General features: G+C 38.6%; 1 protein-coding gene across 1 annotated transcript in view; it reads right to left on the reverse strand.

The window, feature by feature from the left end:
- The window catches only part of PARP8 (poly(ADP-ribose) polymerase family member 8), a 112,857-nt gene that overhangs the window by 13,588 nt on the left and 76,800 nt on the right, over positions 1–22,469 (reverse strand). The window contains exons 11-15 of the mRNA XM_027910551.1: positions 21,631–21,756; positions 18,987–19,551; positions 16,776–16,829; positions 16,576–16,671; positions 5,065–5,157 (exon numbers count right to left, since the gene is read on the reverse strand). Of these exons, the coding sequence (XP_027766352.1) occupies positions 5,065–5,157; positions 16,576–16,671; positions 16,776–16,829; positions 18,987–19,551; positions 21,631–21,756 (934 nt within the window). The remainder of the gene's footprint in view (positions 1–5,064; positions 5,158–16,575; positions 16,672–16,775; positions 16,830–18,986; positions 19,552–21,630; positions 21,757–22,469) is intronic.

The following is a 22,469-nucleotide window of genomic DNA, read 5'->3' on the forward strand; positions in this document are numbered from 1 at the left end:
GGACATTTATTCAACATATGTACTTTTATATCGTATCTTCAAGCCTGCTTTTTTTACACGTTATAGCCATACCATATTTCATTGTTACCTATATTGCCCAAACTGTGTTATCCACAGGATATAGTTTAGGACTCAAATTTTTCCATTAACCTCAACAGGGTTTGGGGTCAGCCCTGGCATATTATTCCACGTGCATAAGTAGGACCAGTATAAATGTGTTATAATGTCAAATACATTGCTTTCATTTCTGCTTTTTCTTGTGCATACACACCAATTCCTGTATTAAATTCATTCTTTATGGGAATGAAGTTGTGCTCGATCTGTGTATCTCTGCATAGTATGTGCCAGTGAAAATGTTGCTCAAGAATAAAGAACAGTCTGTGAAATTTGTACCACTTCCTGCTGCTCTCCTGAAGACTGTGCTCATAGAAACACTTGTAAACATTGCTTCTGGTAAGGCCAGAACAGTGCAATGATTTAACAGTCATTTGCAAAGTTCACACTCGGGGATCCTCTTCCTTCCATCCTGTTGTACAAAATTACAACACAGCTTTGAATATCCAAGATTCGCAAGATAACCCTGTAGGATCATGCATGTAAATGTGCACACAGACATGTAGTCACGTGTACACATACCTACATATATAGCTTAGCAACAGATTCCGATGTAATTGTTTCAAAATATATAATTCAGAGGTTAAAAACAGAATACAGCAATAACAAACATGAGAGAATGCAGCTTTCTGGTACCTGTGAAACATAAATTCAGCTCATAATGAAATCCAAAGTTGCTGCATTAAAAAGTAGCTGCAAATAATCTTATTTACTCATTTTTTATGTGCCTTCTGAAAACATTTCTGTATGAAAACAGACTTTTCCAGGAAAGAAAGGAAAAGCTGAGACAAGCTTTTAGGCTTAGTAGGCATCCCTGTTCCTCCCACAACTCCATGCACATCAGATCTCAACTCAAGCTGTTTTAGAAGTTGTTATTTATCTGCCATTGTATTTGATCATCTGGAGGGGAAAAAATGATGGTCCTTTAGAGAAGCAGAATGAAAATAAGAATAATGATGAAAGGGAAAAGGGACTATGCTGTGGTGAGTCATACAGTTGCCATTCTCCTTCTCTGCTCCTTCAGCATGAATGAACAAATTTTCTCCATCAGTTTAAATGTATTATGTTAGTTCCAGTTACTAAATATCTCATATATATTTTAAAATGATCCCCTCCTCAATGCTGCTCTGGTTACTTTCCATTTTATAATACCTGTAAGTGTGATGAATGTTTCAAAACAGGGCATATGCATTAGCATTTTCAAAGACGACCAGGAGTCCACATATGCAGTCAGGTCAGGCAACAGGCCTGACGCTGTGTAAATGTATTACTGTGAAACTGAGCATGAATTCCTACACCCCGCTTCTCAGAAGCACTTTGTAGCCTGTAGTCGCAAAACACTACTAAAGCAGAGTTGTTTGAGTCCCCAGATCCCGTAATACAGTGCTCAAAATTGTCTTGCATTCTGATTTGCATGATGGGATTCTGTCTTAAAATTTGCACAGTTCTACTTAGAACACCATCCCTAAGCACTCCTCTAAACTGTTACCTCTTAGATTGTTTCAGATTCTGCTTTTTTTTACGTCTGATTTCCCTGAGGTCATTGCTTTGAGACAATGCAAGGCAAAGCAACTTAAATTGGGAGAATTTGGAGAAACCTTATAATACAACATTGTGTATATGTTCAGTGGTAATAGGAAGTGCTATGTTCTAGTAAATGTCCTTAAAACTGTGTGCAAACTCCTCTTCCTTAGCTGAAGGTACTGAGAAAACAAGTAAGGATTAAAATATTTTCAAGGAGGACGAGATGACGCTGATGGCAATTACACTTGCAGATCTTTAAGGATGCCTTCCCTAGACCATGAGAGCTCTCTCAATCCCCATGTTCAAGACATCAGGAAAGGAAGACAAGAGGCCAGCACTGATGTCCAGACCTGCTGGTCAGAATATCAGGCAAGAAGGAAAAGCAAAGGCAGTGAATGCAAGCACAGATATTCCAGGAAGAACATAGGGACACTGCCTGCTTGCATCAGGATAGCGTGAGGGAGGCCAAGGTGAATCTGGAGCTGAACTTGACAAGGAATGCAACTAATGGTAATGAGGGCTTCTGTAGGCATGGGAGCCAGAAGAGGAATGTCAAAGAAAGGGTACTCACCTCTGAACATGACTGGCAAACTTGTAACAGTAGATGAGAAGGCTGAGGAACTTGACAGCTTTTTGCCAGTCTTCAGTGTCAGTCTCCCCTTCCCACACTGCTTGAGTGGATGAAGCTCAAGTCAGGGAGTGGGGAAGAAAAGTGCTTCCCACTGTCAGAGAGCATTAGATTTGAGAACCTCTGAGGAACCTGAAATTACAGAAGTCCATGGGACCTGATGATATGCATCCCAGAATTCCTAAGGCAACTGGCTGGTGGACTTGCCAAGCCACTCTCCATGATACTGCAAAAGGCATGACAGTCAGGTGAAGTACTGAATAACTGGGAAAAGGGAAACATTGTATCAATTTTTAAAAAGGGGAAAAAGGAGGATCCTTCAAACTACCAACCTAGCAGCGTCACCTCTGTGTGAGGGAAGACCATGGTACAGATCCCCCAACAAGATGCTAAGACACATGCAGGACAGGGAGGTGATTCAAGACAGCCAGCATGCCTTCATCAAGGACAAGTCCTGCCTGACAAAACCAGTTGCCTTCTATGGTAGAATGACTACATCAGTGGTCAAGGGAAGCGCTACAGATGTAATTTATCTGAACTTCCGTAAAGTCTTTGATAAGGTGTCCCACAATATCCTTCTCCCTAAATTGGAGCGAGATGGATTTGATGGATGGACTGTTCTGTGGATAAAGAATTGGTTGTATGGTTGCATCTAGATGGTAGGGATCAATATCCCAGTGTCCTGATGGACCCTGAGGGGCCCTTATTGGGACCAATGTTATTTAAGATCTTCATCAATGATACAGAGATTGATATATGAGATTGAGTGCACCCTCAACAAGTTTGCAGATTACACAAGCTGAGTGGTGCAGCTGCCATGCCTGAAGGACAGAATGCCATCCAGAGGGACCTGGACAAGCTGGAGAAGTGGGCCTGTAGGAATCTTGTGAGGCTCAACAAAGCAAAGTGTAAGGTGCTGCACCTGGGTCATGGTAACCCCTGGAATCAATGCTGGCTGGGAAAGGAAGGGATTGAGAGCAGCCCTGCCAAGAAGAACCTGGGTGTGCTGGTGGGTGAGAGGCTGGACACGACCCAGCCATGTGAACTCACAACCCAGAAATCCCAGAATGACCAGCAGGTTGAGGGAGGTGATTCTGCCCCGCTGCCCTCATGAGACCAGTCCTGAGTACTGCATCCAGCGCCAGGGCCCCAGCATAAGAAAGACATAGACCTGCTATGTCTTTCATAGCAAGTCCAGAGGAGGGCCACAAAAATGATCAGAGGGCTGTAATACCTTTCTGATGAAGGAAGGCTGAGAGAGCTGGGAAAAAGAGCCTGGAGAAGAGAAGGGTCTCGGGAGAACCTTACTGCAGCCTTTCAGTACTTAAAGGAGGCTGAAAAGAAAGATGGGGAAAATCTGTTTAGCAGAATCTGTAGTGATAGGACCAGGGGTAAAGGTTTTAAACAGAGAGAGGGGGATTTAGACTAGGTACAAAGAAATTTTTTACAGTGAGTGTGGTGAAACACCGGCACAGGTTGCCCAGAAAGATGGTAGATGGTCCATCCCTGGAACCATTCAAGGTCAGGGTTGGATGGTGGCTCTGAGCAACCTGATCTAGCTGAAGATGACCCAGTTCATGGCAGAGGGTTAGACTACATGACCTTCATAGGTTCCTTCCAACTCAAACTGTTCTGTGATTCTCTGATTCCAAATGTACATGTAATATAGCACGTATGTCCCTGAATTAAAAAAAAATAAAACTCTAGCTCCCAGAAACTCATAGTTGAGCTCTTCACAGGACATCAGGCTGAGGAAGATGTGGGGCTTCATCAGCAGATCTCTGTCCATTTTTTACAAGCTTAAATAGTTAGCCCAATGTCTGGTACCCAGATGTAAATATTGCCATGTAATGGTCTACAGACATCAGAGGAAGAGCTGGTGGTCAGATTACACAGTCATATTCTCGAGTGACGAAGCTCATGTACACTACTGCAAGTTTCTTTCTCTGAGGATATGCCCATACGTGGTATTCAGGCACCTAGCTGAACAGTTTATTTTCAGTGGCTAGACCCACTAGTACTAGTCACAATTAAATAAAAGGAACACTTATTCTTCAAAAAAACCCCATGCTGCTTACTGTGTAGAAGCACAGTGACTGGAAATTGGAGAGGAGTGCGTTTTTCCTTAAGATGTGTAAATTTTTAGCTTAAGATCTTAAAAGGATTTTAAAAATAAGATCTTTTAACGTAATGTATTTTAAGTGTTAAATGGTGATTTGGAAACATAGTTTCAATACTTTAAGAAAATGATACCATTATAACTATATCAATAACTTCCTGCAGTCAGGAAGCAATCTTATGTTAAATTCCTGATCCTTGAGAAGAGAAAAAAGAAACCTATGTAGCAACATCAGTATGGACTTTCCCACTACTATTTAATGATCGAAACAACTGATGCTCAGAGGATAGCTGTATCCCAAGGCCACGAACAGGAAATAACTTCTTAATTGCATGAGAGTAGCAATGGCTCATTAGGTGAAAATAAATGTGAATTATCTCCAAATGACAATGGCTGCCTTTACATATAACCTAGGTGACCTAATTGAATATAACAGAACACAAAAACCTAGTTAGTCTAATTACATGGGAGCACAACAATGGAAAAAACTCATTAGTACTATCTGAATAGACCATGCATAAACCAGTATATTTCCAGCTACAACAGTGGACAGATAAATAGTATACTTACCAAACAGCACTCATATAGGGAATAAAAGTCAAATACATACTAGAAGAGACTGAGAAGACTCAGTATACTACAGAAAATCAGACATGTATTAGGCATTAGATAGTTCTACCTGAGCCCCAGTTGCAATTTCATCAGCAGCTTCGTTCATCACTCCTAATGTTTGGAAAGCGAACACGCAGAGCTCCCGTTCACAAACAGTGGGCTACACAGAGAAAGAAAGCTGATTTTATTTTTGTTCTGCTTTTGAGTTCTTGCTTTTATCATGTCATACCTACAACAAACCCCTAACACAGTTAATGCTAATTCTTTCCTTCATATTTTAACTGCAATATTAATTTTCAATAATTAATACATATCAATTATTGAGGAAGGTACATTAGAGAAGCTTTTAATAACCTCAAGAGCAAGAGTGAAGAACTTTAAAACTCCTAAGTACTCAGAGAGGATAAACTTAAAAGAAATCCAAACACTATTACAAAACCAAAATTACAGGCATAGTACCCAAATGTTCCTAACACTACCTTATCTGAAAACTTCCTAGCTAATTAAAATTAATGGAGAACAAATCCAGAAACTAAGGGGAGCAGGTTTATTCTTCACAGTTTGTTATCTGCTGTTGAGACACACAAAAAATTTGATCTGGAAGAAAAATTTCTTGGGAAAACTATTTTTAATTTTTGACAGTTTAACAAATTATTGGTAAACTGTAAGAAAATGCATTATCTTTTTTCAGCAAAAACACTGAATTTGGGAAGGCAACATGATATTTTAATAAATAAAGATGATTCCACTCTTTTTAAGGTATTAAAAAAATAATAAAACTCCTTGCTATTGAACTAGTTTTTGCCTATTAAAAAATAATCCACAATGTCATCACGAACAAAAACATCTTATCTAAACCACATATGGAGTGAGAATTGAACATTCTGCCTTTGTAAAGCAAACAAAGCAGAAACTAAAAGGAACACAGCTTTAGGTAGACAGAATAGGCATGACTTCATGGGCTTCCTAGTTTCTACAACCCTTAAAGCAACTCCATCTCATTTACTGAAATATAATTAGCAGATCAACTTTTTAAAGGCTCAAGTAATGAATCACATAGTGAATTATTATAAGCATCCAAAATGAGCAAATAGTTGGAAAAAAATACAAGAAGGAAGCACAAATTAAAACCTTCCTTAAAATAAACCAATGAACACAATGTTTTATGACAATGTTGAAAACAATCAAAAATACTTCTTGGATACTATGAATACATATTATTAAATCCAAACCCACTGAAACTTGCAATTATCTTTGGTAGGTAATAGTAAAATTTTGTCACTAAAAATTCTAAGTCTAGCGATCACAACAATCACTAAAGCATTTGTAGGGGCACTCTTTGAAGTTAAAACCAATGCCTCTAGAAAGCACTTGCAGATATGAAAAAATTAATCAAGCATACAAAATATAGCCGTTTTCTGTTTTAGACAACAGCTTGGTCAGCAACAGGCATACTGTTGTACTTGTGGTCATTTGTTTCGTAGCTCTGAAAATATATGTTTGCTCGGTTTCAAAGATTCAAGACTTTATCTCAATAAACATCTGAAATCTTCTGCATTGCCGTAGTTTCACATCAGTTGCTTTACAAAAGCCATCATCCTTCAAGTCTAATCGTGCCACCCATTTGATTTACTTTATCTGCCATGTTACATTGCGTTAGGCAGCAGACAAAGCCTAACATGATCTAATTCACTGTGCCATGGCACACTAGACAAGAGATATTTACTATTGTTCTGAGGTTTTCCACATTTAGAAGACAGTTAAATCATTTGTTTAGTTGGGGAAGCATGCTAGCACTGCCACCTTGACTATCATTATCAACAGTATACATCAATTTCCTTTATTCCAGAGCAAGAACTAGCTCTGGAATAGCAGAGCAATCTAAGTTAAGCCATGCTTGCCATGAAGAAAAGTTTTAAGAAAATACTTATTTTTGGTATTTTGGTTACAGTCTCAGCAAAGTAAATTATCCTGAGACTTAATGACGGCAAAGGGAACACATGATTTGTCATTGTTGCTCTTTTTCTTTTACTGCACCTTTTTTATGATCCCAGAAATGTCAGAGCATCTGGAATAGTGAAGTTAGGAAAATGGTCATTGTACTTATGCATGACATTTGAAAGGCCTTTTTTTTTTTTTGTCTCAGATAGACACTAGAGAACTCCAGAAATGAAGATAAGTGAGACAGCAAAATCTCAGCTCTGAAACGGAACACTGTTAGCACCTATACAATTCTGTTGATTTTATATATTTGATGAACCTTTCGGTCCACTGAATATTTTGTCATTGCAGTATAATGGGAGAATAATCCCAACCCTGTAGCACAGAACCTTGTCACCTTGGATGTCTTTTAACCCAAACTCCAGCCATTTTGAGAGCACTTCTGAATAGTGTTTCTGAAATTTGTTTCTATTTAGCAAAATCAGATGTTTTTAACTTAAATTTCCTGTAAGTGTTAGTAGCGTATTGCAAGAGATTTTGGTATGGCCATTTAAGTGTCCTCTTCTCCAGTCATTAGGTGGGTTCAACCACTTAAATGTTTTAAACTCTCCAAAATGAAAATATTAGCTTGCAATTGAGAAGCAAACATTTGGAGGGGTTTTGTTTGTCACACACTGTGACATGGCTATTCAGCATTACATTTCCTTTTTTTTGTTTTGTTTTTTTTTTCCCTGCAATAGTGCATGCTAGAACCAATGAAAATACATGAAAACTAAGCTAATAAATCAATTCTAGAAGATAAAGAAAATCACAAGCTTCATGGAGAAACTGAGATTCAACGCTGCTCTTACTCTGATGCTAACGTTTTGCATATTGCTAGTGTGTTTCCCTTTATGGAAACTCACTAGCAATATGCAAAACTTGTCCACTTTTCACTTGTCACAGGATGTGAGCCCTTGGGACAGGATTGATCTGACTTCAGATCACAGATGGCCTCGTAAATACAAATGTCCCTACACACAGTAAACAAATAAGAACAACACTAACATATTTATAAAAGCTACACCTTCCCAACATCATCTTTGGATACTTTTGCTTTGGTTTATATACATGTACTATACTAAGCAAGCTGAAGTGTCAAAGGATTTTTGTGTACATACATGAAATATGGACTTTTTCTTACTGATGTAGACTGGTATCCGCAAATGTACAGAAAAACCTTTTATTAGATTACTAGTTTCCATTGTTTTCAAAGGGAAAATACACAGGAAAATAAGGCTTATACACTTAAATCTATAGTTCCCAACAGGAGTTTCGTCTTAGCTGCAAGCACAGATTACAGCCATCACCTTGAAACACACAGAGTTGACTAGCTGGGAGACTTTGTTCTCCACTACTTGAAGAGGGCAACTCTAACACCTTTCAGCAACAGCAGCTGCAAGGGGTCTCACATACACTTTATTTTTTCACTTGAAAAAAGAAAATTAACATAAAGCCATTGGCTTTCACAACATTTAAGTGGAAATCATTAGTGCTGAAACACTATTAAGAAGGATCCAGTAGTGAAAAGTCAGAAAAAAAAAAAGAGGTGGGCAGTTAACCTGAGACTGCAGATGCTTGGAAGCAGAAGGTAATGACAGAAACAGAAAGCATTTTCTAAACATTTGAGGTTTTCAGACTTTTCCTTAAGCAACTCCCAGTCTTTGCATGATGAGTACCTACCACCCAACTGCTGCTGTGATGAAAAAGGGCTCAGAGTTCTCCTGTGTTACAATGCAAGTGTTGCTTCTTCCTGCAGTGACTGAGAGTGGCAGACACGCAAACAATCTAGTATGACATACTCTGGTTCATGGGTTCATATACCATTTAAAATATTTTCCAGGCATTCTTTCAATTCCAAAAAGGTGAAACTTTCATAGTGTGTATTGATCTGTCTTGCTACTTTCTACTGTGGGTTGAAGCTTTTCTGTATCCCACAGGATATCATACAGACACTAATGAGGCTGCAACATGACTGACACACCTAGAAACTACTGATATAATAGGAGATGCTTCAGGGAAGGCTCACTGCCTGACTTACAGCAAATGTAATAAATGGTAAAGGTGAAACCATTAGCAAGCATCTCACTTCTACTGAAAGCAACAGACACATGGAGATAAAATGTAACTTCCAATCTCAGTTCTTTTTCCTACTTTCAACCATAGGAACTCTCAGTTTTACTGCAAAGTAAACTCTGAATAGCCTCACAATATTCATGTGTTATGTGGAACATGTTGCTCAAAGATATGGGAAATACCACAGCTGTAAGCAGATACAACCTGAAAAAAGATGAGAGCAGACTGTGGCTGAATAAGAAAAGTCACTTGTTCTGTTTGGCTTTGTTTTGGCTGATCCATTTTCTGCTGTTTTTGCTTCCCAAATATAAAAATAGATGGTGAACAAACAAGCATTCTAAAATTTCTATCTGGGCATGGTGCACTTTGTTAAGTTGTGGCTCCAGGAAAAGCAGCACTACAGTAATTTCAACTCTGTCATCAAAAAATAAAGTAATTGAAATCCATTCTATTAAAGTACAGGTTGTAACTGGAGAGGCTTTTTTCATAAAAAGAGATAAAATCAGCCTATATTGTGGAGTAAGGATCAGAAGGACCATGGAGTTATTCCACAAGAATCTTGGAATTCCACAACATCTTGGCTAAACTCCAGTCTGACTAAACATATTTGTACCCCTGTCTTTTCTCCACAGTTCAGTAATATTTACTCTATTCCAAAATGTTCACAGCCTTAAGAGTCCTACTGTTTCTGAAACATCAGTGCTTCTGTGTTTTCATTGATGCCTAAGAATTTCATATTCAAATGACAGAGAAATCCAAGACCTCTTCAAGTTAACAGGAACCCAACTTACTTCAAAGTATAAATGCATACTTCAAATAAACTAGCTTTAATATTTCATATTGCTGAGTTTTTTACTAATTCTTGCTTTGTTCTGAAGAGGCCTCAGTCTGAGGTTTCAACACAAGATGGCACTCTAAAGGGACTTCTTGACTAAAAAATGATAACACAGAGGGTTTTTGAATTACCTTACTGAATGCATTCTGAGATGTTTTTTGTCCTGTATAATTGTTTCACAGGCCTGTAAAATCTGTTCAATCACGTTGTTTTACCAAAGGCTTCAGTATGGCTAAATACTAATTCCTGAGGAATTCGGGAAGACATAGTCAGCCAGATAGGCATTAGCTGCACACATGTAAAAGGTGAGTAAGATCAAAGAATTACAGAAAGATTGAGGTTGGCAGGAATCTCTGGAGGGCACCCCGTCCAACATCCCTGCTCAGATAGGGTCACCTAGAGCCAGTTGCCCTAGACACACAGCTTTTGAAATTCTCCATTGATATGGATTCCACAGCCTCTCTGGGCAACTTTTTCCCATGCTCAGTCACCTTCAGAAAAGATGAAAAAGGTAGAAAAGTGTTTCCTGTTGTTCAGGAACGTCCTTTGTTTCAGTTTGTGTCCTCTGACTCTTGTCCTGTCACTGGACACCACTGAAAAGAGGCTGACTGCATCCTTTTTGCACCCTTCCTTCAGACATTTATAGACATTCTTTTTTTACCAGGCTGAACATTCCCAGATCTCTCAGCCTTTCCTCATATGTGAGGTGCTCTAGTCCCTTTAATCATCTTAGTGACCCTTCAGTGGACTTTCTCCAGCAGCTCCATCTCTTTCGCATGCCGAGGAGCCCAGACATGGACACAGTGTGGCCTCACCAGGACTGTGTAGAGCGGCAAGACCACCTCTCTCCACATGTGGGCAATTTTGTTGTTTCATGTAGTTCAAAATACCATTAACCTTCCATACTGCAAGTGCACGCTGCTCACTTATGTTCAAGTTGGTGCCTTTTCTGCCCAAGTCAAGCTGTTTTCCAGCTGGGTGGCCCCTAGCATACACTCATGCCTGAGTTTGTTCCTCCCTAGCTGCTGGACTTGGCACTTCTCCTTGCGGAACTGAAAGAGGTTCCTGGTAAGGAACTGGCACTTCTCCAGTCTGTCGAGGTCCCTTTGACTGGCGCCCATCAGTCTGGAGTATCATACACTTCTCTCATTTTTGTCAAGTTTTCATCATCTGCAAACTCTCTTGCAGCATAATCTAGGTGATTACTGAAGATACTAAATGGGATTGGACCCAGTATTGATCCCTGAGACATACCACTAGTTCTTGATCTCCAGCACAACTTTAAGCCACTCTGGGCCCAGACATTTAGTGAGCTTTCAGTCTACTTCACTATCTCCTCATTCAGACCATGCATCAACACCTTGTCCACAAGGATCATATGACAAGATGCTGCCAAAGGCCTTACTGAAGTCCAGGTTGCCAGGCTGCTGCTCTCCCCTCATCTACCAGACCACTCACCTCATCACAGAAGTTTACTAAGTCAGTCAAGTACGACTTCCCATTGGTGAAGTTATGCTGACTACTCCTGATGATTTTCATGTTCATAATGTGCCTGGAAATAGTTTTGAGGCTTAGCTGCTTCACTGTTTTCAAATGAACTGAAGTGAGAGTGACCAGCCTGTAGCTCTCTGGGTCCTTCCCTTCTTGCTCTTCTTAAGGAGAGGACTGATGTTTTCTTTCCTCCAGTCTTCAAATATGATAATGCATTTTTATTATACTTCTTTTAATCAGATCCTTAAATACAATAACCACTGTTGTTAATGACTCATGATCTCATTACACTGAATATTTGTAATAAAAGTACATGCTGAATTCCTAAAACAAGAGATTCTCTACTATTACAGCAGCAAAATTGTTGCATTATTAAAATGCAACTTAGTCCTTCCCTATTATTATTGTAGTAATAATAAAAGAAAGAATTTCATTTGGCATTAAAAAAAGTTAATAGCCTTCTAATATAGAACCAAATAATGCTTAAGTTTCTTTATTACATTCTTATATCTGCTTTGGAAAATACCTATTTTAGCTAGGTGAACCAAATCAGATGATTGAAAAGTACCTTTGGAGGTCAGTTAGTACTTTTATTCTCTCATACAGGACTAGCTTTATCTAAACCTTATACAAAGTTTTAGATAAAGCTAAAATTAATTTTTCCTAAAGCTTTATCAACCACTGTAACAGGTTGTCCAGAGAGGCTGTGCCGATCTCCATTCTTGGAAATTTTCAGTGTGTTTACCATGTCTGCCTTCTCTGTCTCTCCTCAGCATAAAGTGTGACCTTGTACGTCCCACTTTTTTTCAAAATGGAGCAAAGAGCTACTTCAGAAAATGACAGAGCTCCTGAGAGCTGTGTAGCACACAGGTCGCCTTGCAGGAGGATGCAGCGTGATTCTATACATCACAGAATATGCTGTGTTGGAGGGGATACACAAGGATCACCAAGTCCTGTATATGAGTTAAGGGAGATGTTTGGATGTTTAGGCTTCAGTCCCAACCCTTGCTAATGATTTCAAAGCCGTTTCTTAATCCTTCTATGAAGAGCAAAATATGTAGGATTCCAATTATTTTTAAGAATGACATCAAATAGTATGGTCCATGTTATGCAAGAGGTTAAACAATACTTTTTATTCTTAGGATCCACGTATTCACTGAATTTTCCCTGTGTTTTGCAGAATGACTGCAAATCATACCATGCAGTGACTTCAGGGAACTTGCTACTTTTGCCGGCATTCTACATAAGTGTAGAGTAACTGAACATCCAATTTAGCTTTTATACCTTCTGGTACACCGCAAATAATCATTAGATCTCACTGTGCTCTTGAGGTAAATACAGAAGACACACGCTATGATGAGAACTTTCATTCCTCCTCATCTCATATGGAAAGGTGTGAAAACTTATAGGAAAACATTGTTTGCTTTACTGTTGGGGTTTTTTTTTAAAGGGAATGAAGGAATGGACCATGGGCCTTCATAAAGAAGAGTCTTACAACTTCATGATGCTTTATGGTACTTTCCAAGACTACTTCTTCCATTCTAAAGAACCTTTGTGCTTCCCCTTCACAGTACTAGAGTTGCAGTTCCTTGTGAGGCCATTAGGTCGGGGGATATTCTAAAGTCACCCCATCTACCTAGTATGTTTTTTACACACACACACACACACACACACACTTACGGAGTACATGCAGGAACTGTATCTTTAATTCTAAACTTCTGTATTTCAGGGAGCTTTTGGAACTCAAAAGAAAATTCTGAAAGATCTATACTTTGCTCTGTAAAGAAATTCCCAAGAGAAATCTAAGACTTTTGTACTTACACCTCTTCAGTGAGTCAGTAAAGTAGCCCCTTTATTTATCCTCAATAAGGGACTAAGACAGCCTAACAGCATCTCAAGACTTCTGTGATCCCTGAATCAGCAGGGAATATTTGTATGATTAGATTAGTATTGCAGGCTCTGGAGTAAGACAGATGTCCACTGTAAAAAACATTAAGTCAAACAAATGCAATTGTGTTACATGGCTGCTCTGCAACAGACATCTTCCATACAATGATATTCTGATATAGGGATCTGGCCCATCAAGTGGCTCTTATCTTATGGGAAAGAAGATGTCAAGATTTTAAAAAAGTAACTTAAATTGAAATAGATTTTAAAAACAGAACACTCTACCAGAGAAATTAATTTAAGAAAATGAAACAATACTGAGAAGAAAGCTTGCTGAAAGAGATTGATCTAAAAATACTTCAAAACTAAGATAAAAAGATAGCCTGCAGAGCAAATCTTCAGAAAGGAAAAACTTTATCTCTCAGTTTCACATTTATCTCCAGTTGTCCTGAGGATGAAAACATCTACATTGAGCCTGTTAGTAATAACCAGCACAAAAAACTATGTATGGCATGAGAGTTTATACATATGTATGGCACTATAAAGTATTAAAAGAATGTACTTACTGTGTCGTGGCAATTGCTCAATTTTTAAACAGCATTTCAGGACAATTAACTGAACTATAGTATAGGTCAGAAAAGACAGCAGGCTGACATACTGGGGGATTAGACAATCAAATTTCTCAGTGGCTTCTTTGTAACTGCATAAAACTCCATAAAAGACCACAAAATTTAGCCTAAATACATATTAAAATATCTTTTCATGCAATAACTTTGCTATGCTTTTATAAATTCATATGTCTTCTTTACTGTTGAAAAAAAAGGTCCAAAGAGTAGAAGAGATACTCATCACTAAGGCTGCACACACCCAGACATGACCCTGTCTGCATCTGTGTGGAGGAACTAAACTTTAAAGCTCAGAAACTGGTGAACTACCCAGAAATATTTAGTCTGTGGCACCTCTGGTAACACAACCTGCTACGGAGCCTAGGGAGGTAATGCCTTTGAGACAGTCATCTGCAGAAAAGGAGATTTAGACACTTTTGCTAAGAACACCATAGCAAGGTATTGATCATTATGAAACCTGGAGCAGTTACAGTGCTATTAAAAGGAAGGGCTCTTCACAAAGGCCAGGGATTCTCAGTAAGGCTGAACTGCATGTAGCTTTGCCTTAAATGAAAGCCTGCTGCATTCTCATAACAAAAGTATTACTGAAATCTGCTCTTGCAGCATTATTAAATGTAAAATGTTCCTTTCTCTTTATGTACACTCTCTCCCTCTCTATGTATGTATATATGTATATACGTATGTATTAATGCAAGTATGTATGTGTGCCTAGCTGAAGCATGTAAATGATGACTTCAGGCTGCCCCTGCCAGAACTCTCGGTAGACTGATGCATAAATCACCTTAACATACTCTGGCAAGCTCATGCTCAATTCAGAGCATGATCCTTTCTCACCTTCTGTAGAACTGCAAACTCATTAATGGCTCTATATTGCTTACTGAATCATTCAAGTATACACAGGGCATTATAGATTTCTTCCTGGCATTTCATTTTTCCTGGGTTATGTAATGACATCCTTTCATTTTTGAAAGGCTTGCCAGGTTACGCTCCTTGCAAAGGCACTGATGAATATATGTTCTGGGGCAAGCATGTTGTTTGCTGTTCCTTTTGTTTCGAAATGCTGACAAACTCTTCAACAGATGGCTATTAAATGACATCTCTTTAAACTGAAGTCACAGAAAACTAATTCTGAGAGATTGTAATCTTTACAGTAGGAGAGTAAGAAGACTTAAGTTTTTTTTATTTAGAGCAGATGACTTTCCATTTTGTTATCTTTTAATAGTTCATCCTGTGAACAGGAATAAATCCTGCAGCTTGCTTTGACCTATGGACAACAGATAAACCTCAATAATTTAAATAATTATATTATTCAAACTTTACTCACTATTCAAACTTTACTCAATTTATCATATCCCATACCAGGTAATAGCCACAGCAGTGCATTCCAAGATGAACTTGGAACTGGAATAAGGAACTGATCCCTTTTTTACAAGCTTCTAACCAGTGTTTGGTTGCTAAGAACTCTGTCAGAAAACTTTGTTTTTAAAAGATAGATATGAGGTTAAAGAGGCAAAAACAATACCTAATTGGATAGCCAAAACTATAGGGGTTTAACAATGACTTAAAGGAGCATTAACTGAATATGTACATGCTTTTTCAAACCCTCTTAGCAACTTATTTGTATCCCTGCCTGCAGTCAGGATGCTTGACCCTGGAGCCATTCAGTGTCAGGGAATGACACTGAGATGACTTCTGCTGCCAGGTGGAGCAATAACTGTCCTCAGTTTAGTTCTACGTAATTATCATAGATGACATCTACTTCAGCTTCTGTGTAGTTACTTGCTACACTGTGGACAAATTATCAGGTATCCCACCATTCACACTGTAGTTAGACAGTTTTCCGTGACTTTAATCTTTCAAGGTTATTCATTCCATAGGATGCAGGCCAGGTGAAAAGAGGATTCTAAATTGCCAGACTAGTCCTAGAGCTAAGAATTTTATTCTAATATATTCTTTAACAAAGCTGCACTGATCCAGTAGCTCCAGGCAGACTGTGTCTCTCATGGTCCATCTTACTCTTTTTCACTGTATGCATTCACTAAAAGCATGAGACGGTAAAATGTTCATCAAGGAAAATTCTGTTCCCAGTCACACAGGAACAGCCACAAAGGAAGAGCTGTCTAACTGGTCAGACTTCGGGCATACTGAACCACAACAGTGTCCCTGGATTAGGTCACTGCTAGATCAGACACTTCACACAGCGTCTTCTTTTTATCACATTTGAGGATGGCGCATTCTAGCAGCTCGTGAGTAAAACAGGGTCAAAAGAAGAGTGGCGGCATTAACACCAGTGTACGTAAATACAGTGGTCTTGGCTTGATAAAAGCTCAAGAATGAGGTGCTCTAAGCTTTTGGGAGAATGCCAGAGGACCATGAAAGCACTCTAATACACTTCTCTATCTTATCTGGTTGCAGCTACTGCAGCACAATAGGGTTCAGTGAATACAGCCCCCCTTTACATTTCTGTAGTATTATACAAATCTGATTTCCATCTCCCTTGCTCGTAAGACTTTTTTTTTTTCAAATTTACAGCAAAATCTAATTAATATGTTTTACATTTTTACACCTTAAAAGGCTATTGAAATGACACACATCTGACACATATCAATTTTTCAACAGGTTCGTATGGTTCTCTGCTATTTAAGGCACCATAAAATGCATTGTTTTCCAGCACACCACTTACCCTCAGCATAGGGCCGTTCTGGAACACATGGGGTTCATCACAAACTACACAGTATTCATTCAATACTGGTATCCGCTGCTCAGCAAATTCGATAGTCTGAGAACAATGAAAATGATAGTGACAACATCTGCTTTAAAATAATTAACGGTTAGCTCATGCTCCTCAGTGTTTCATAAAATGGGTAAGATATGATATCCTACCTGTACAAGAAAGCCACGGTGTCGCTCGGGAACGCATTTTGCACCATAATTTTGCTGCAAGGAAAAAGTTGAGGCAAATTCAGTGTTGGTAGATAGGGAAGTGGTAAAGCACTTGTATTTTTTGCAGGCAGATACACTAATTAAGCAGTATTTGCATCCAAAAAGATCTTTCACTTGCACAAACCAGCCATTACAAATAATCAATCCTCTTGCTGTTTACTGAGTGTGTGGTAGGTTTTTAGTATCTCTTTTTAGTTCTTAAATTGGATGAAGTTTTGTGTCTCACCATCCCAAAAACCTGAATCTCAAATGGAAACACCAGTGCCTTCACTCGAGCCAAATAAACTGGCATTTGGTAACTGTCATTATATTTTAACTGCTATCCAAATATGGGCTATCCATTTAGGCTTGAAAGACTAGTGTAACTCTCAGAAAGCCTGAAATCCTTTTTCTTTCATATTTACTAAGATCTCAGTTCTGTAAGCACCACAGAAACAGATCTCTCTATGTTCAGATACCACTCAAATTCTTTTATTTCAACACATAGCAACATAAATTAGAAGGAACTTCTGTTACAAGAGTCACTAAGGTACAGAATTCTAGGCTGACATCTGTTTGAATCAAACCTTGTTTTGAACAAGTTAAAGCAGCTCCAATTACAGTGTTTTGGGGGTTTTGTTTACAGGTTTATGTCCTTTCTTTTCTCTAACTGCTTAATTGCTTAACTGCTTTTCCATTTTTCTCCTGGAAAACAATCCTACTTGTATTCATGTATGAAACCCTAATATTTCAGCTGAGAATTGAAGAGAACTTAAGGTCCTGATTCATCACTTTCACATTCCACTGACTTCAGATTATAGTTAGGGACCCAGGCTACCCATACATGTGGTGCCTGCATATAAAATGCAAAATAGACCCTCAATGTCCTTCCACTAACATCAGTCAAACTGCATCTGATCATGTATGTGATGATCTTCCCTCAAAGTAAATGATTTCCAGCAATAAATTAAGGGTAGTTTTTATAGGCTGTCAAGCAGGGCTTGCCTTTCTTCCCTATCAGCTGATAACATCACTAATGATAACATCAGTAATGAACTTAGTCAGCTCTTCATTATCTTATAAAAACCAATGGGGCTTTTCCTATTAACATCAGGAGAGAAAAGTCTTGCTATTTTTAGACATCGTCTGCTGATTCAGAAAAAAGTGCATCTCTAAACTGCAACAAGTAAAAAGTCTGACAGCTCATCTTAATTTTGCTGTGCCTGTCACATAAACCAACCACACAGCATGTATATAAATGATCCTATGTTAGTGTACCACTGCTTTAGATCTGATTGAGTATAGCTTACAGCTTACTAAACTGAATTACCATGAGACATAGCACACTCAATGTAATTTCATTATTCAGAACGCATTATTTTGAATATATGTATGGCAACCAAAGAAAGAATCTGCTTCCAAGGCAAAGGGAGTGGAGAGGACTATTTTCTAAATGCCTCTCCCAAGATCTAATACAGAAAACAGACTGATGCCTTGAAAGAGGGCAAACAAACCCATTCTTCCTTCTAAAGTATAAAAGCCATCTTTTAAGAGGTATAGGCAGAAGAATTAATTTTCAGAGCTACTCTTTGTTTTCCCAATCAGTTATGTCTCCGGGAAAAGTAAGAGGCCAGTGTGGACCTAACTTCTTCCCCTGGCTTCTGACTTCTGCCAATGCATTTGAAGGTTTAACCTCTCACAAATCACAAATGTGCAAGAGGTGAGCTGAGCTGTGACTGTGTTCCTTCCAGTATGATGATGATGGCAGAAGAAAAGACCAGAAGCAGAAGTGATTTGGGACTCAAAAGTTGCTTCCCCTACGAAGCAAACATTGCAGCAGAGAAGTGTACACTCTCCCTTTTTCCTGCAGGATGCAGGGAAGGAGTTGGATGACTGAACTTTTCCCATGGCCAGCAGCTGTACACTGAGCTGCATTCAACATAACATATAACATCTCTGTCCTGACCTCAGCAAATTCTGATTTTACAACTTAGACATATGTGCATTCACAACTGTTTGAATCCTCCTTAAAAAGCTGACTTTATTGCTCTTGCCTTCCAATATATCCAATATAGTCACTAACATAGGTCCTTAATATCTTTGCATAAAAAGCGTAACGTTTGGAAAATAATCAGAGATAAAAGAGCAGAATAAAAAAGCAGTATTACGCACAGCAGCTTGTGAAGGTGATGAGGAAGATGGTGTTAAGATACCAATAAGCCCTGAGGTAAGAGAGAGCCTCCTGCTCTCTGCCATGGTGGACTCCTTGAAAGGCTCCATTTTGGATGATTTAGGGGCATTGGAGTAAGTCTTGGTGAGCAACTTGTGATTCTTCAATCCATCCAATTCTTCCATTCTAAGATTACTGGAGTAGGACCTACTTAAAAGTTTGTGGGGCTTCAAGGCGTTGTTGTGCTCACATCGAGGATCCCCAGAGCACGACCTGCTTAACAGCTTATGAGGCTTTAAAGTGATGCACTCTTCCTGCTTAACAGCTGCAGAGCAGGACCGATTCAGCAGTTTGTGCGATTTAATACCCATTGTCTGTTCAGCCCGAGGGTCACTCGACAACGAGCGGCCAAAGGTTCTGTGAGATTTTGTGGCACACACATCCTCTGCCTTCACTGTGCTAGAGCAAGTCCTTCTCAGTAGCTTGTGAGTTTTGGAGATGCCATCCTGTTCTGACTTCAGTTTTGATTTATTTTTACCACAGCCAGGAGGAGGATAACTTGGCGACCTTAAAATAAAGAAGATGGCAAAGTTGGAGAATGATCAAAATTCTGCGCAAATCAAGCAACATCACACAGCTGTAACCACTTTTAAGTGTCACCTATCTTGTTTTTCACTAGTGATAAACCCAAACTTTTAAAAAATGAACAATTGTGTGTAAGACATTTTCCAATACCAAAATAGACATCTTACTCCTATTTACACACAAGCTTATGAATCAAAAAGACAACTTAAATAGAAGTCAGAGATATGACCTTACAGCTTTTTGTGAAGTTTTCTATGTCTCTAAATAAACCAATTATTCAGAAAATCATCTTTGAAATGAAAACCACATATTGCTCATGAGATAATAACACATTTTCCTTAAAAAAAAATCTATCTTTTCTATGTAATTATCATGGCATGATCTCATTAAAGTTACTGTCTTCTGGACACAGCATAACAAATTCTAAGATCAGATCCAATGGAAGATACAATGAACAGTGAAACTTGCAGACAGTAAATGAAATTTAATTCAGCTGAAAAGGACATGATTTTTAAAAACCTCATAATAACATGGGCATTTTGTGGAAGACAATTTGATGCCACTCTTTCTGCTTTTAGGCAAATTCTAGCTCTGTAACACTGGAAATGAGAATGTGAGATACCTAAATTATAAGTGCAGAAAGTGAATAACAAACAATTTTTATGAAACAACATTCACATGTACTGACACATTTCTGTAAGGTTCATATTTGCTTGTCCTTGCAAAGCAAGAACATGTAACAGGTATGCTAAATCATTTTCCTCTGTTTTATAAGCAACCCCAACCTTTGGAGTATTTTTCAGTTTGCATCAAGTAGAGAAGTGAAAACCCAAGGGGAGAAGCTGGCAGGTTTCCCCACCCCGTTAGCCAGTGGTGACAGTGGAAAATGCATGTGGAGGCTGCTGACTCACTGCAGCAGCAGGATCACTACCTGCAGAAGGGAGTTTGGAATGGCACCGTAGGGACAGAGAGGGCCCCTGCATTTGGCCTGAGCCATCTTTGGACAGGCATTGCATCAGCAGCAAAATCCAGAGAAAAAAGAATGGGCTGGTTTTGTATGCCATTACTGAATACAACCAAACCTCAGGCTACAGCCTGTGCTTGGCAATGGTGTATGGCAAGGTAGGGAATGGATAAGCTTTCTACTTAAAACACCACCTTTCCTCCTTCACCTTTGAACAACCAAACTTTTGTCATCTTTGACACTGCTCTTATTTTCAATGTGAGCAATTGCTGTATTCTATCTCTTTGTTGTACACTGAATTTAGAATTGCAAAATTGTTCAAAAAGACGGAATATTCAAAGAAGCATTCAATTCAAATTCATTAACTGAATCAAAGGGGTGATCTGTCAACCTTCCATCAGCAGGAATACACACTAGAGTAAAGAGTCACAATCCTGAAAGAGGTAAAATTAGAGCCTGATTTTATATAAACTTAAGAGTATGAGTAACTGGCAGAAAGCATAGTAAATTGAAATTAACTATTCACAAACTACTTCTTGTGCTTTTAATTCCTTTGTTCTTTGAAATTCTTTGCCTGCCTTTCACAAGTGGTAAACATTAATGTAATTCAACAGAGGAGAGGGAAGAGTGCTCAGCATCTTTACAAATCAGTTTTTCTTTAATGACCATTCTAGTTTTAAAAAATTAAAAATGCACACTCCTGTAGAAACAAGAGCTAGAAAACCACAGTTTTTAAAAATATACATAATATATGCTATACATATAACTTATATTTTTATTCTTGCTATTCAAGTAACAGTCAGATACTACAAAGCTAATAAAGATATAAAAACAAGTTAAAATTATTTCCAGTTCTAGATGAAACCTGGCTGTTTCAGAGAGCAGGGCACTGAAATGCTCTGCCTTCAAATATTCTTAGAAGCTGCAGCAGTACCCAGTTCACTCTTGATGTCATGCAACACAAGGACTGGAAACCCATGAGGTAAGATATAAATAGAGCACTTCTCTGTGGAGAAAAGTCAAGATTTCACCTTGTGAAGTCTGCTGTAGCTTTTGAACAGTTTATGGTTGTAACAGCTCAATTTTCTTGCTATTACCTGCGCAGTGTAGAAAAGATGTGCAGAGGGGATTTCACCTTTTTGTCAGACACCTTCTTATTGTGCGTACAATTAGATTTCTCCTTACTGTTCTTCCACTGTTGTGTAACAAATGTCTGCATGATCCTGGAAATTAAGAAAGAAAAAAAAATTTTCTTATCCTAGCAAAGACATAATCATTTTAATACTATGGTCTTAGTGCTCACCAAGTAGGTGACATAATGCAGTGTTCTCAATCTAAAGGCAAAGTTTTCCGTCATGTATGTGGAATGATGACTGGGTGCCTCAGTTTCCTCAAAAATGCCGTTCTTCCTCACAGAACTAATTTAAAATGGAAGTCCTAATGAAAATACAGTCTGACTACAACCATTGGAACTGCAAGACTTATGCAGACTATACTTCTTACAGAGATCCAGAGACTAACTAATTCAAGGGCATTACATCCAGCTATGGGGATCTGTCTCTCATGTCACTACAGGGATAGGCTATTGCATCTGCACGGCTAAGTAGGAGCTTCTTCTCTGAATCTGATCTAGCAGTGGGGGGTTCTTTGAGTGATAAAGTCAAAGCTGAATTTGGTATGGACTTTACCAAAAAAGATGACTATTCTGTGGCCACAGCTAAGAGGGACCATTGGGTTCATGGGTATTTTGGCTCCTGCTCAACTGTGCATTAGGCAGCTACGGTCTTGAAAATGTCTTACATGAATCTATAGTAATTACCTGGTGCACAAATCAGAGGCAGTATATATACTGAAACGTTCTAAGAGATTGTTCATAACAGGGGAGCGTTTCCTTTTCTTTTCCTTCAAAGTCATGTACTATAGAGATTTTAAAACC

The sequence above is a fragment of the Empidonax traillii genome, unplaced genomic scaffold, assembly GCF_003031625.1.
Source record: "Empidonax traillii isolate 1590-97213 ecotype Southwest subspecies unplaced genomic scaffold, ASM303162v1 scaffold29:size1973556, whole genome shotgun sequence".
NCBI lineage: Eukaryota > Metazoa > Chordata > Aves > Passeriformes > Tyrannidae > Empidonax > Empidonax traillii.